General features: G+C 38.6%; 1 protein-coding gene across 11 annotated transcripts in view; it reads left to right on the forward strand.

Moving 5' to 3' along the window:
• The window catches only part of rab3ip (RAB3A interacting protein (rabin3)), a 95,518-nt gene that overhangs the window by 39,204 nt on the left and 41,034 nt on the right, over positions 1–15,280 (forward strand). For all 11 annotated transcript variants that reach the window (XM_078567882.1, XM_078567874.1, XM_078567873.1 and 8 more), the window contains 5 exons: positions 2,337–2,419; positions 4,759–5,028; positions 6,201–6,456; positions 10,258–10,353; positions 15,014–15,091. In XM_078567882.1, the coding sequence (XP_078424008.1) occupies positions 4,784–5,028; positions 6,201–6,456; positions 10,258–10,353; positions 15,014–15,091 (675 nt within the window). In that variant the 5' untranslated portion in view covers positions 2,337–2,419; positions 4,759–4,783. The remainder of the gene's footprint in view (positions 1–2,336; positions 2,420–4,758; positions 5,029–6,200; positions 6,457–10,257; positions 10,354–15,013; positions 15,092–15,280) is intronic.

Genomic DNA, 15,280 nt, shown 5'->3' on the forward strand with positions numbered 1-15,280 from the left:
AAAACTAAAGCATGTGGGATAGGAGGTAATATACTGGCATGGATTAAGGATTGGTTAACAGGCAGAAAACAGAGTAGGAATAAATGGATCATCCTCACGTTGGCTGTGCCTAGTGGGGTATCACAAGGATCAGTACTTGGGCCCCAGCCGTTCACAACATATATCAATGATTTGGAGGTTGGGACCAAATGTAATGTTTCCAAGTTTGTGGATGACATAAAGCTAGGTGGGAATGTGTGTTGTGAGAAAGATGCGAAGCAACTGCAAAGGGATTTGGACAGGCTTATTGAGTGATCGAGGGCATGGCAGATGGGATTTAATGTGGGAAAAATGTGAGGTTATCCACTTTGGTAGGAGGAACAGATGTGCAGAATATTTCTTAAATGGTGAGGGATTAGAAAGCGTAGGTGTAAAAAGGGACCTGGGTGTCCTTGTCAGTAAGTCACTGAAAGCTAGCATGCAGGTGCAGCAAACAATTAGGAAGACTAGTGGTATGTTAGCCTTTATCGTAAGAGGATTTGAGTACAGGTGTAGCAAAGCCTTGCTTCAATTGCATTGAGGCTTGGTTAGACAGTACCTGGTGTACTGTGTGCAGTTTTGTTCCCCTTCCTTAGGAGGGACATTATTTGCATAGAGGAAGTGCAATGAAGGTTCACCAGACTTGCTACTGGGATGGCAGGACTGTCCTATGAAAAGAGATTGGGGAAACAGGGCCTGTATTCTCTAGAATTTTGAAAAATGAGAGGTAAGCTCAATGAAACCTACAAAATTGTTAAAGGGATAGACAGGGTAAGATGTTTTCCCTTGCTGGGGAGTCCAGAACCAGTGGAGACAATTTTAAACACAGAGATAAAAACAAAAAACTGCGGATGCTGGAAATCCAAAACAAAAACAGAAATACCTGGAAAAACTCAGCAGGTCTGGCAGCATCGGCGGAGAAGAACAAAGTTGATGTTTCGAGTCCTCATGACCCTTCAACAGAACTAAGTAAAAATAGGAGAGGGGTGTTATCTGCTCCTATCACTGCTTGCTTGTCCCTACAACCACCCCCCCCACCTTAAACCAGCTTATATTTCACCCCTCTCCATTTTTACTTAGTTTTGTTGAAGGGTCATGAGGACTCGAAACGTCAACTTTGTTCTTCTCCGCCGATGCTGCCAGACCTGCTGAGTTTTTCCAGGTATTTCTGTTTTTGTTTTGAGACAATTTTAAAACCAGGAGGAAGCCATTAGGGCTGAGATGAGAAATTTTTTTACTCAGAAGGTTGTGAATCTTTGGAATTCTCTACCCGAGAGGGCTGTGGAGCTCAGTGATTGAGTATGTTTAAAGCAGAGATTGACAGATTTCTTAACACCAATGACATAAAGGGATATGGGGATAGTGTGTGGGGGGGGGGGGGGGGAGGCATTGAAGTGGGTGATCTGCCATGATTGTATTGAGTGGTGGAGCAGGTTTGACGGGCTGAATGGCCTACTCCTATGTTCTTAAGAGTTGGTGGGGAGCACCATTCCAGCTGACCGTGGCAGCCTTGCAGCCATTTAATGCTCCATGGAGTATTAATTAGTTGGAGACGGGACTTCACCCCTCACTCAGGCTGAAGTCCCACCTCAGAATTGGCTGGCATTGCTGTAGTCCCAGCAGCAGTAGTGGGCAGGAGTGAGGCTACAAGCAATCCCCAGATTCTAAGTCCGTGTTCAGAACCAAGTCGTATCGTCAGTTAAGTGCAGAGATGTCTCGGGGCAGGAAGGGAGGTCAGGCCTGGAGAGGAGAGCGAGGGTCTTGGTGGAAAGGCTCAAGGGGACGAAGGGAGCACTGAGGTTGGTTGGGGGTAGGGATGATGGTAGACTTGGGGGTGGGGTGACACCCCTGTGGAAAAGCGGCCCTTGAGGGAGGTCTCTCCCACCTCCTTCCAGCCAGAGGCCTGAGCTGGGCTTCCACCCTACCCCTGAACTCCTCCATCCCGCCTCAAAATTGGCCACTTGAGGGGTTCAATTGGAGTGAGGGAGCACCCTAGGCCTAGCCCACCCGGAATAAATTGTGGACAGGTTGGGTGGGAGGAATGCCACCTGGGGAATTTGATGGGTCCACCTGCCTGCAAATCTGCTGGGAACCATAAAATTCAGCCCTTAGATTTTGTCAGCTTTATGCTGATCTTTATTTTAGGTAATTTAACTCTCTTGTTCTTGTAATACTGTGATCATTTACTGACCCAACTGTATGATTAGAAATGAAGAGGACCAATTGGCCCATCTTCAATCTACCTTGCAGAAAAATTCCCAATTGTACTATCCACTTGTATTTTAATGATTTTTTTTTGTCTCCACTTTACTGACTAGAGTTCTTTCATACATTGATCACTCTGGAGACAAAATTAGGATTCAGCTCTAGAAGACCTTGAAGAATGTCAAGATAAGTATTTGTAAGTAATGGTATGTGACAAGACTTGTGGTTTTAGATGTTAATGATTGGGCAATAGTGTATGCATATATAAAGTGCCTTCTCATCACACTGCTGGAGGGGATGTTATACAGGCTTTCATTAAATTTAAATATATAAGTCTCCTGGAACCCAAATATTTATAGTAAGTGACCACCTAATGATACTTTAGGCTCAATGATCTTCCTTAAAGCAAATTCGCCAGGACAATCTAAAATTGTAGGCATATTTGGTACCACTTGGGTGGAACTTGTGCTTAAAATTGCACTGGTTAGATTAAAGTTCAAGTCTCTATTAAAATGTGTTTGTATAATCAAAAACTTGTAATTTCCCATGAGCCAGAGGAATGGACTATGTAATAGAATGTAATCGTTATTTATTTGCATTTAAAAAATCATCTATTTAAGTGTTACCCTGATGCGGTTACATTGCTACAAAAAAAAGCATTTTCAATAAGTGTCTAGTGCCTTACTGTGAGTAACCTGATTTTAAATCACTTATGATAAACAATACCGAACTATTTACTAGTTGCAATAAACACTAGTCAGTTTGAATCAATCAAATATTTAATATGTAAAATCTTTTAAAATGTGCCCACTAATGCATGCACTTAAGAAAATAAGGTCAATTTGAAGACCTTTCTTGAACACTCGGCACTTGGAAATGCGCCATCTTTATATTTTGACCTGTGGCTGATTGACATTCGGAAAATGATTTTTAAAGCAGTGTTAATCCTGGAAACGCGATTCACGTTTGAAGTAACTTGCGTTTAAAATTGTCCAGTCTTTCTTTCACACTATTTCAACCAATTTTGCCCAGATTGTGCTGATAAAACTAGTGAAACCCTATGTGTTTTTAAATGGTTAAGCCATGAAAATGAAATTCTTGTTGGAGTCATGTTGCGTTTAGGTCATACCTCACTTATAAATTAAATTTTGATAGCAAAAGTCACATGTAAAACTTACTAATAGTTTCAAAGCTGCAATTATAAGGAAATATAAGTGCTGTTAATGACTATTAGAGATTTTATTAAAACTGTGTTTGAGATGGATGGAAGAGAAAAGAAAATACTTAATTAATGCTTTTGTGTGATTCAGTTGCTGTACAACATGCATTTACAACCTTGGTGAATTTGACAAGGACCTCCCTGATGTCAGAGCAAGGCCCGTACAAGCCATCAGTGCACAAAATTAATTTCTGGCTTGTACAGACAGTGTTTTCAGCCAAATTTAGAACAGCTGACCTAAATGCTAGCAACTACAGCTGTTTTTTGTATCATGCGGTATCAGAAGTTTGGGAGAACCTGGCATGACTCCTTACTGGGGTGTTTTGGTTCTACTGGTGATCTTGGTTGTTTGCTAGGTTATCTCTAACAAAACCGTTGTTGTTTCTCCTGTATTAAGTAAATTGGGTCTAAGCATCAAAATATGATATAAATAACAATTTGAATGATAATATTTGCTAAAACATTGATCTGTATTTTTATTATATGAACACAGTATTCTGACTAATAGTTAGCTACGATGTGATGTCCTGGAAGGTGACCAGTGCTTTGGAATCTTAATAGTGAGAGGTCAATTTCTTCTGGAGCGAAGAAAATTAGTTTGAAAATAGGTTGTTAAAATTTTAATCTAGTATTCCTGCAGGTTCCATGTCACAGATTCAAAATTTGTTTTTGTTGCACTATGCACTGTGTAACAGTAGGACTGCACCTCCCCCTCATATCATTATACTTTATAATGTGATATCAATGAATATAAGGGTAGTATGACAAACTTGTGGGTTAGTTCTTGAATACCTTGAGAGGTATTACCCTTTGTAATTCACTAATGGAGTGAATGTAAAAAATAAATGTAAATTAAATTTGAAGAGGAACCCCTGTCAGCTGCTGAGATTAGTAACTACCTGAAGAAAGAACAATGGTCTTTATGTTAGAAGTACTAGTGTGATAGGGAAAATGCATTCTTCTTGAGTTTTGTATCCGTAGGAACCAGCTCAGTTGTCAATCAGGGAAATAAGGCAGCATTCCCTTTTTTAATATACCATGATGTCAGGATGATGTCTATATGATTGTACTTTCTTCTATCATGGCCACTTTGAATGGTCTGCATAATTTGAATTTCTGTTATCAGTTATATTCCTATTTTTCTTGGAATAGCTTTGCTAATTCAATCTCCTACTTCAAAATAAATTTTTTGGTGTTTGATTCATGCGAGTCAGGCATTAAGAGCTTGAAGACCACATTGAAATTAATTGGATTTTATCAGGTGTCTAATTTCTCCCAGACTTTCCTTTCTAAATTTAACTTTTTTATATGCATAGGGCTTTATATAATGAACCTACTGCTATGGCAAGCAACACTCTTGAAGGCTTCCATGAAGTGAACTTAGCTTCGCCTTCCTCTCCAGATTACTTTGAACTGGCTCAGCTAGAGACTACAGAAACTGCTGCATCAGGACTTGCTTATCACCCTCTTTCATTGGTGAACTCAACCCCAGTACAAGCCAGTACACTGATTGCTGTAGACCTTCCGACACAGCCAATTTATCCATCCTCTCAACACCTCAGCAGTGGGGAATCAAGAAATGTTAGGTTTGTATAACTTCTAGGTTTGATTATTAGCTTTTGCTATGCTGCTGAGCTTTTTTTTAACCTGTGATTTTCTTAACTTGTTGAGAAAGCATAGGTTTAAGAGTAATAAATGGGTTCTCCTTCAGAATTGGTATCTTGAGAATATAGCTTTTATTTTGGCTATTTCCTTTTTGGCAGGTGTCTGATTAGTTTTAATGTACTACATTAACCTTCAAATTATAATGTTATTCTGGGCCAGTAGTAAAAGGGTAGTATCTTAATTGAATAATTTTTGATGAGTTTTACTAAATTTAGTAAAGTAAAAGTGCAACTAAGGTGGAAGGTCCCAGGTATGATTCCATAGGGTGGACATAAAATGCTAGTTGACTTGTAGCATCCTTGGCTTAAAGAGGAGAAATGTCAGCAGGTTTCCCACTGAATTGCTATCCATCAGAAATCACTTCTATGCACAGCGGGTGAGAACTAGGTTAGATTTAGCTATGGTGTCCCCTATGGTAAATATAACTTTGACACTAACTGCAAGCACACCCATTAAAAAGGACACTTGGATGAGATACCAGAGGGCACTTGTGGATCTATAACCTAGTAAATGTCAATACCTTCAGTAGAAAAGGAGAGAAATTTGGTTTTTAAAAAAAATGACTTTGCTGAAGAAGTGACATGCCTTTACGTATGGAGGAGACTTGAGATTCATTACTACTATAATTGTGAGCCGTAAATGCTGTTCATGCTGTTTCCAAAAGTTCAGGCGCATTGACTTTCTGCATTGGTTTTCACGTGCAGAAAATTCTTTCAATGATGTCTTTCGTATCTGCTTAGATCATCTTAACTGTGTTAAGTTTGCTTACTTGATACTTGAAATTTGTTTTGTGTGGCTGTCAAATGCTAAAAATGTGTCCTTGGTTTAAGGGGTTCTGAAATTTTGCTCAAATTTTGCTTCTAGATGCAATTGTGATTATGTTGCACATACAGACTGTAGACGTTTACAACACTGAAAGAGACCATTGGGTCCATCATAGCTATGCTGCAGCAATCCATTGCTAATTCCACTATGCAATTTATCCCTTTAATTCAATTTTGCACTTCAGACTGAATAGGCTGAAGTCAGTTAGTTCTTCATATTTTTTAAATAGGTGTTTGTCATCTTTTTATAATGGTATTAATAATTCCAGCAATCAATTCTCCATGTCATATGCCACCTCTGGAGCAGTACATGGCTCACCAAAACAGCATGCAAGTGATATTGGCAACCATCGTGCAGAGGTGGAGTTTTTACAAGGTGTGCTAGCAAATGAAGTGCAAGAAGATGCAGAGGATCCCTTGGGACAAAGTACAGATAGTCTGTCTCATTTGAGAAGTCCATTTGTACTGGAAGTAAGGGAGAAAGGCTATGAAAGACTGAAGGAAGAACTTGCCAAGGCTCAGAGGGTAAGGCTATCTTTGCTTAATTGTCAAAGGTGATATATTTAAAAGGAAGTGTATTTAAGGATTATTATAAATGTTAGTCGCAAAGTTTCAGGATCAGACTTTAATGCAGTTAATACCAATAAAAATTGAAGGGTTTATTCATGATTTTATTTATCTTTCTTCTGAACATCATTGCTGGTGCTTGAGAAATTGTGCTATGGCTGTGCAAATGGGAAATTCACCCCCTTACATTTTAGTTTTCTTTTCATCTGGTACTGGATGAGCAGAAATTTCCTTCAATTAAATATTGGGAAGCTGAAGATTTTGTTTTCAGTCCCTGCTCTCAATCTGTTCCTTAGCTTCCAACTACATCCCTTTCCTTGGCAACTATCTGAGAATAAACCAGTCTGTTTGTAATCTTGGTGTCATATTTGACCCTGAGATGAGCTTCCAACCACATTCATGCCATCTGTAAGAATGCCTTTTTCTACCTTTGAATTTTCGCCCAACTTCAACCCTGCATCAGTTTATCTGTTGTTGAAACCCTCATTCATGCTTTTGTTACTCCTAGATTCAACTATTCCAATGCGCTCCTGCCTGGGTTTCCCAGGTTCTACCTTCTCTAAATCCAAAGGTCATCCAAAACTCTGCTGCCAAGTCCCCTTCCTTCCTTTTAAGCCCTGGTCAAGCACTGTCTTGATTTAAAAATTCTTATCCTATTTTCAAATCCCTTCATGACCTCCCCTCTCCCTATCTCTGTAAGCTCCACCAGTCCTACAACCCTCCAAGGTATCTGCTCTCATTGAAGTCTTGTCTCTTGAGCATCCCCGATTTTTTTAAAAAATTGCTCCACTAGGAGCTTCATTAGTAGCTGTGCCTTCAGTTGCATAATCCCTAAACTCTGGAATTCCCTCTCTACACCTTGCTTTATTTCTTTAAGACACTCCTTAAAATCTACCTCTTTGACCAAGCTTTTGGTCATCTGATCTAAAATCTCCATATTTTGTGTTATAATAGTCTTGTGAAGCATCTTGGGGTGTTTTATTATGATAAAGGTGTTATATAAAATAAGTTATTTTATTTCATGGCAAAGTTGCTGTAATTACTGCTGAGAATGAACTGTGTAATGGAATAAAATAAGTAGACACAAACGCACAGAACTTTGTCACACCAATTGTGTACACAAATTCAAAAAACATTTTATTATATAGATGCATTGTCACTTGTGAAGAATGTTTCGTTACTGTAAAAATTGCAATCTACTGCAGTTCATTATTCTATAATGTAGCCATGGTAAGAACACTTGTACTGATGCCTTTACATTTCAAAATAGTAACAGTCAATCCAACCCTCTTCTCTGCCCTATCCTCGTGCCCCCCTATCTCTTTCTGCCTCTGCCTCTCTCTGTCTCTCTCACTCTGACCGCTCCCCGGTGTCTCGCTCTCTTGTGCTTTCGCTCTCCCTGCCTCATATTATTGAACATTAAATTAACAAGTCACACCTGGACATCCTGGTTCAGACTCTCTCTCCGAATAAAGATCCTTCAATCATCTGTTAAGACACATGATTGCTGGCACTGTTGATGGTGCTATGCTATTTTTGTTCTCTATTAACTACAGTTTTCATTCTAAGTAAAATCATGCAAGTTAGAAGTCGATTAGTGCTTTCAATGGTGATGCTGAGGCAAAAAGGTACAGGGAGCCCAGTCAAGGTGAACATACTCATGTCTTGCCTTAAATTGGCAGACCTAGATAAAAGCAAAAAACTGCGGATGCTGGAAATCCAAAACAAAAACAAAAATACCTGGAAAAACTCAGCAGGTCTGGCAGCATCTGCGGAGAGGAACACAGTTAACGTTTCGAGTCCGTATGAATCTTCAACAGAACTAAGTAAAAATAGATAAGTGGTGAAATATAAGCTGGTTTAGGGGTGGGGGGGGGGGTGGAGGGTAGAGCTGGATAGAGGGCCAGTGATAGGTGGAGATAACCAAAAGATGTCATAGACAAAAGGACAAAGAGGTGTTGAAGGTGGTGATATTATCTAAGGAATGTGCTAATTAAGGGTAGAAAGCAGGACGAGCAAGGAACAAATAGCCCTAGTGGGGGTGGGGTGGGGTGAAGGAATCAAAATAGGCTAAAAGGTAGAGATAAAACAATGGATGGAAATACATTTAAAAATAATGGAAATAGGTGAGAAAAGAAAAATCTATATAAATTATTGGAAAAAAAAAAGAGTGGGGATCGGAAAGGGGGTGGGGATGGAGGAGAGAGTTCATGATCTAAAATTGTTGAACTCAATATTCAGTCCGGAAGGCTGTAAAGTGCCTAGTCGGAAGATGAGGTGCTGTTCCTCCAGTTTGCGTTGAGCTTCACTGGAATAATGCAGCAGGCCGAGGACAGACGTGGGCATGAGAGCAGGGTGGAGTGTTGAAATTGCAAGTGACAGGGAGGTTTGGGTCATGCTTGCGGACAGACCGGAGAGGAAACTGCATTGGGAGCTACTGCATTTGTTGCTCCCAATGCGGTTTCCTCTACATTGGAGAGACCAAATGCAGACTGGGTGACTGCTTTGCAGAACACCTTTGATCTGTCCGCAAGCATGACCCGGACCTCCCTGTTGCTTGCCATTTCAACACTCCACCCTGCTCTCATGCCCACATGTCTGTCTTTGGCTTGCTGCATTGTTCCAGTGAAGCTCAACGCAAACTGGAGGAACAGTACCTCATCTTCCGACTAGGCACTTTACAGCCTTCTGGACTGAATATTGAGTTCAACAATTTGAGATCATGAACTCTCTCCTCCATCCCCACCCCCTTTCCGATCCCCCCTCCTTTTTTTTCCAATAATTTATATAGATTTTTCTTTTCCCCACCTATTTCCATTATTTTTAAATGTATTTCCACCCATTGTTTTATCTCTACCTTTTAGCCTATTTTGATTCCTTCACCCCACCCCACCCCCAGGGCTATCTGTACCTTGCTCGTCCTGCTTTCTACCCTTAATTAGCACATTCCTTAGATAATATCACTACCTTCAACACCTCTTTGTCATTTTTGTTTATGACATCTTTTGGTTATCTCCACCTATCACAGGCCCTCTATCCAGCTCTACCCACCCATCTCCCCCCACCGCCTTAAACCAGCTTATATTTCACCTCTTTTCTATCTTTACTTAGTTCTGTTGAAGAGTCATATGGACTCGAAACATTAACTGTGTTCCTCTCCGCATTGGCAGACCTAGTCTGGGCAATTAGGTACCACATAGTTTTTTTTCTTTAAAGTAAAAGATATAACTTCAAAATATTTGAAGATAAGTTCACTGCATTCCTCTCTTTAAAAAGGAGGTTGCATTTATTTCTGATGGAACAGAGGAAGTATGTTTCTCCATCTTTCCTTCCCCATGGTACTTGCTTTAAGCAAAATAGGGTGTAATTCTTTGTTTGCCCAGTTTTTAAATAATTATTTGAGATGTTTTCTTGTATACTGTATGGACAGAAATCATGCCTTATTCCAGAGGGATATGCTGTAACCATAGTTTTAGCAACTTCGGCTATTAACTGAAATTTTAATGTGAAAGTTATTTGAAACCTTAATTTTTGGGATTTCTTTCAAGGAGTGGGAAGGGGTTCCAAGATGGTTTTTATATTCCTGTCATTCTTAAATGCAAGCACCCTATATCTGTAAAGATATTGAAGTGAACATGTCTTCTTTTGAGGTTTAAATATTTAGATATAGTTACAAAAATTCCATAATTGCATGTATTTTTGTAGTGGTAGAACATACAAAAAATTAGAATTTCATCATTTATAACTGCTGCATTACAGGAGCTGAAACTAAAAGATGAAGAATGTGAGCGATTATCCAAAGTTAGAGACCAACTGGGCCAAGAACTGGAAGAACTTACAGCTAGTTTATTTGAGGTTTGTTTTAATGAGTACAAGCTGACCTATGACGTCACCAATATTGAATGGAACTGATTCTGTTGAATGCATAATTCAATTTAACCTTGCCTTTGCAAAACTTCAGTTTTGTGCACCATCCAATGATATTGTGTCAGACATGCTTACTTCATGCTAATACCTAGGATTGATTGGATTGATTACTGAGTCAGGGCAATTTTCTAGAGTGAGATTTTTGTAACTGCCAGGAAACAGACCATATTAGAGTTAATGATGGGTAACAAACTACAGTAAACTGGGCTGAATGAGTTTAATGAGTAAACCTACAAACAAACCGTGGAATGTATTCAAAAAAAATTTGGTATGATACAAAATCAATCCATATCCCACAAAGGCTCCATGTGTGTAGTTAAGTAACCGAGGTCAATAAAAATGAGGCAAGTAACAGTATCAAGGTAAAAGCAAATGCTTACACAAATGTAAGGGAAAGTGAAGATGTGATGGACTCAGAATTGTCAAGCCAAGAATGGTATACAATTTAAGAGGAGCAAAAATTTGAAAATGAAAAAGAAACTTGTAACGGATATCTAAACTAACAGCAAAAGTTTTTATAAAGAGAGTGGCAGAGAGTAATATGGGCTTATTGAAGACAGATGCAAGACTGTAATGAGCATTATGGAAATGGAAGCCTTGTGAAGAATTCTATGCATTTATTTTCACAATGGTGGTATAGGGCAAATTTGTAAAAATGTCACCGGCGAGGGATTTAATATCAGTGGATTTAATACCATTAAAAGTAAAAACATAATAGAATAAAATAATGGAACTTGAGATAGATAGATCTCTGAGGCCTGATGGTTTCCACCCCAGAAAGAGAAGATATTGCAAGTGGGCTAGTCATAATTTTCCAAAGTTCTCTAGATTTAGGAATTGTGCCTTTTGGATTGAAACATTATTGCATATCTTTGAGAATGAAACCCATCTGTGCCTGGTGCAGTGTTTTCCTTTAACTTCCTTAGCCTGTTACTAAGCCTTATCTGAACTTATTTTTTTGCTAATACTACTTCTGTTATAACCCTCTCATCCTCACCCCTAAGAAATTTAGATTTTGTGCTGGAGAATCATTTGAAAAGGAGAATATGTTTTTGTATAATTGCACTCATGTCACTTTTTATGTTTCAGTGGCTCCAATTTTTTTTTACCTGCTTGCTGCCAATATACTTCTACAAATCCTTGAAATTCCTTTCTCTACTTTATTTTAGTTCACCAGACCAGTTTATTTTGCCCTATTTTTATGTATTCAACTCAGTTCATCATGCTACCCACTGCTTTATACTTTAGGATCTTTTGTTTATGTTCCTTCCATAATTGTGTACCTTTTATTGCATGTTATCTTTTTTTTTCCAAAGACATGGAGTTGCTGTGTATTGTTTTATTTTGAAATATCCATTTTTCTTCCATGTATTTTTCCTTTAGCAGTATTGATAGTCCAGTTTCCTTTACTCATACCCTTAAATCTTTTGAAAGTTTCCATTGTACTCATTTTCCTTTCCATTGTCATTCGAACAAACTCCATAATATTGTGGTCACATTTGCTTAGTTGTTTTGAGGCTGACCACCTCTATCATCTGTTGTTACTTAATATCAGGACCAGTAGTGCCCCTGCTTGAGTAGGTTCCATGACCAGTTATTCTATGTAAGAGTCCAATGTTGTGTTCAAGATCATGTTGCACCCTTTATAGATTTCCCAGTCTCTGCCTCATAAATTAAAGTCACCTATTGCAATGAAATCTCTTTCTGCACACGCTTCCTATAATTAACTACAACGTTCTTGGCCCCTGGTTCCTCTTAACTTGGTGGCCTATAGCAGAAGTCTTTAGTTAATCTTGTTTCTCATCCCTTTTCATTTTACCTGAACCAGACCAAGTTAGTCTATCTGTTATATCCATTTCACACAAAATGCTACAATGTTTCCCAGTATAGCTTTTCTACCTCTGTAAAAATGTGACCTGTGTCATTGTTGAACTAAGTCTCCAAGATAACATGGACTCTTTCTCTAGAAAGGACTCCATGGTCTTCTATTATATCCCCAGACTTAGATCCATAATGGAATTTTGGCATCTAGCAGGCTTACCTCTCTTTGTAGAAATGTTTTCACTTGCTCTGTTACGTAACCTGACATCTGGGAGTTCCCAAACAATATGAAACTCCTGGGCACAGCTACAAAACAGGCTATCTGCCCCCTTAATTATAGAATTCTTCAGAACCAATCTCTCATTTTTTTAACTAGTATTTATTGTTTCCCCATGGATAACACCTTGCTGAAATGTTGCTTTTGATTCTATTTTTTTGAGGGCAAAAGAGTGTCATTTGCATGTTGATGGAATTTGGGGTGTCCTTTTGAGTTTGGGGTTGTGACATGATCTTATTGAGTCTTATTCAGGAGGCTCAAGGGACCATATGGCTTCCTCATGCTTCTGTTCTTTGTTTTTAATTACTCTTTAATATGACTGATTTAAAAAGAGCTTATGTTTGTAAGATTTCAGGATCTTGACCACTCTGAAACCCACTGGGTAAGGACACTGAATGATTTAATTATTAAAACAAGTTTGAGTTCAATTAACAAAAACAAATTGATACTTAGCAAACAGTGGTAGTCGGTCAGCAGCCTCTGGCTCTTATCCTCTGTTCTTCTGGATTTTCTCTTGTTCTTTCCTACCCTGGGGCTTGCCTTTAAACTTTGCTAACTTTTATCCTCTTGAGGTGCTAATATCATTGCCATCAGGTAATTTAATTGGCTCACACAGATCAGTTCATTTAGTCCAAAGTTTGTCAAAACTTCAGCATGTACATCTGGCAGATGGCCCCTTTTCATCTGAGCAACAACCTTAGAGTCTGCATTTTGACCTAGGTCATCTGGTTTTTGTTTACATTATAGCAGAGTTTCATTTTAAAAGGCTTAATCACTGCATTTTAACAGCTTATTTACTTATATAATAAAGTAAGATAAGAAAACACTTGAGAACTTTGCTTTCTGAAAAGCTTATTTTGCTATGCTCTGTATGTTCCACATCTAAACATGCTGTAGTTGCAATGCTTGATGCTGGAATTAACTTTCTGAAATGGATAGTGTTCCATTTCCCAGCATTAACGTTATTCACCTTGATGAGTTGAAAATTCACAAAAATATTTAAAATAAGTATAGCATTAGCACCACACTTTCCCTGCCATCCTCCCACCCCCATCAATAATATTTGATGGTTGCTACCTGCCATTGGCATGCGTTACGATTTTGTTAGAGACTGTTAAAGTTTAAAGAGAAATCTGAACACCTCAACAGAACTATGCCACAATATTTCATGTTTTTATACAAAAACAAACTTTATTGTATCACAGAAAGAAATTTCACAAAGTAAGCACCACTAACTTAATACTATAGTTTATAAAGCTTATGCTGTAAACCCGGTTCTACATTTTGCTTCCCCACCCCCCACCCCCGTCCCCCGAGACTTCCCTTAGACATTTATAAGAATGTTGAAGGTTCATTCACTTCTTTAGAGACCAACCCACAAAATATGACACAGCCCTCCAGAATTCACTTTAATTCTCCTCAGTGTTCCAGCTATTCTCCAAGGTAATATTTTATGGGGTTCCTTCCTTTTTGGCCAAGAAACCCTCCAACTTTTATTTAATACCTCATGACTGTGAATGCCTTAGCACCTTGTTCTGATTGCTGGCAGATATCCAACTGCCTTCTCCAGCTTTCAGGCTAACTCAGCTGAATGTTTTCTGCTACAAGGCTGTGTGAGGACCACGGTAGATTTATTCTTCTAGCTGCAAACTAGACAAGTCTTCCAGCTGCTTTTGCCTCACGAAATCTGAACTCAGTTTGAGCCCCTTCCACTTTCCAAGTGGTGAATGATGAAGTTAATATTTTCTCTGCTTAAAGTGCAGACCTGACTAGCAATCATCTCCTATTGGCTCTCTCAATCCAGTGATATGCAGTCTACACCAAAGCAAAACTGTAACTGCCTGCTTTCTGAGGAAACGCTCAGGTAACTTAAACAAAAGAACCTTCTATCCCCACAGCCCATTTGCGTGACAATGTAGCATACTTTGGGATGTCCTCAAACAGAAATGTAAGTTAATTATTTTACCTTCAACATAACTCTTGATTCTGAAACCCATATGAATAACTTCTATCTCTAATGGAGTTTTACAACCCTCTTTCCCACAATTCCTAGCTGTTAGCATTTGTGGGGATAATGATCGACTCCCTGGCTATTCTGAGTGGTCCAGAAATTGGTCATCTATTGTTCATTGTCTGCAATCTAACTCTGACCTTGAAGATAAACATAGGTTAGCTTTTAACTGTGATTGACTCCAAGCTTGATAAATTGTATTTACTTTGGGTTGCTTATCAGTTTCTCAATCAATCGGATGCTTCCACTTATCTTCCATTAAACACTCCAATTCCTAAAAGCTATATTCCAAAGCTTATGAATTATGAACTAGATATCTGCAACATATGGAATGTCCATCACATTTAGATCAGGGCTGAAAATGCTTTGCTGCAGGTGGAAAAATGTGAGATTTTTTCTACAACAAAATTTGCTTTCTTGGAACTTGTTTTCTTTAAGGAAAAAAATTTAGAAGTTCTCACTTTGCTCTTGCTTTTAAGGAAGCTCATAAAATGGTACGAGAAGCAAATGTCAAACAAGCTGCAGCAGAGAAACAGTTAAAGGAAGCACAAGGCAAGGTAACTGCTCGGCCATTATTACAAAATTTAGTACGATTTTCCATGTAGAGTTTCATGGCTTTATATTAATATAGAATAATTTTCATACTTCATTGGACATAATGTTTAAAACATTTTCTTCAATTGCAATTTTTCAGTTCTTTGTTCTGGCCTGAACCTGGTTCATCTTCTTATGAACCTTTGTTTTTG

Source organism: Cetorhinus maximus, chromosome 22, assembly GCF_964194155.1.
Source record: "Cetorhinus maximus chromosome 22, sCetMax3.hap1.1, whole genome shotgun sequence".
Lineage (NCBI taxonomy): Eukaryota > Metazoa > Chordata > Chondrichthyes > Lamniformes > Cetorhinidae > Cetorhinus > Cetorhinus maximus.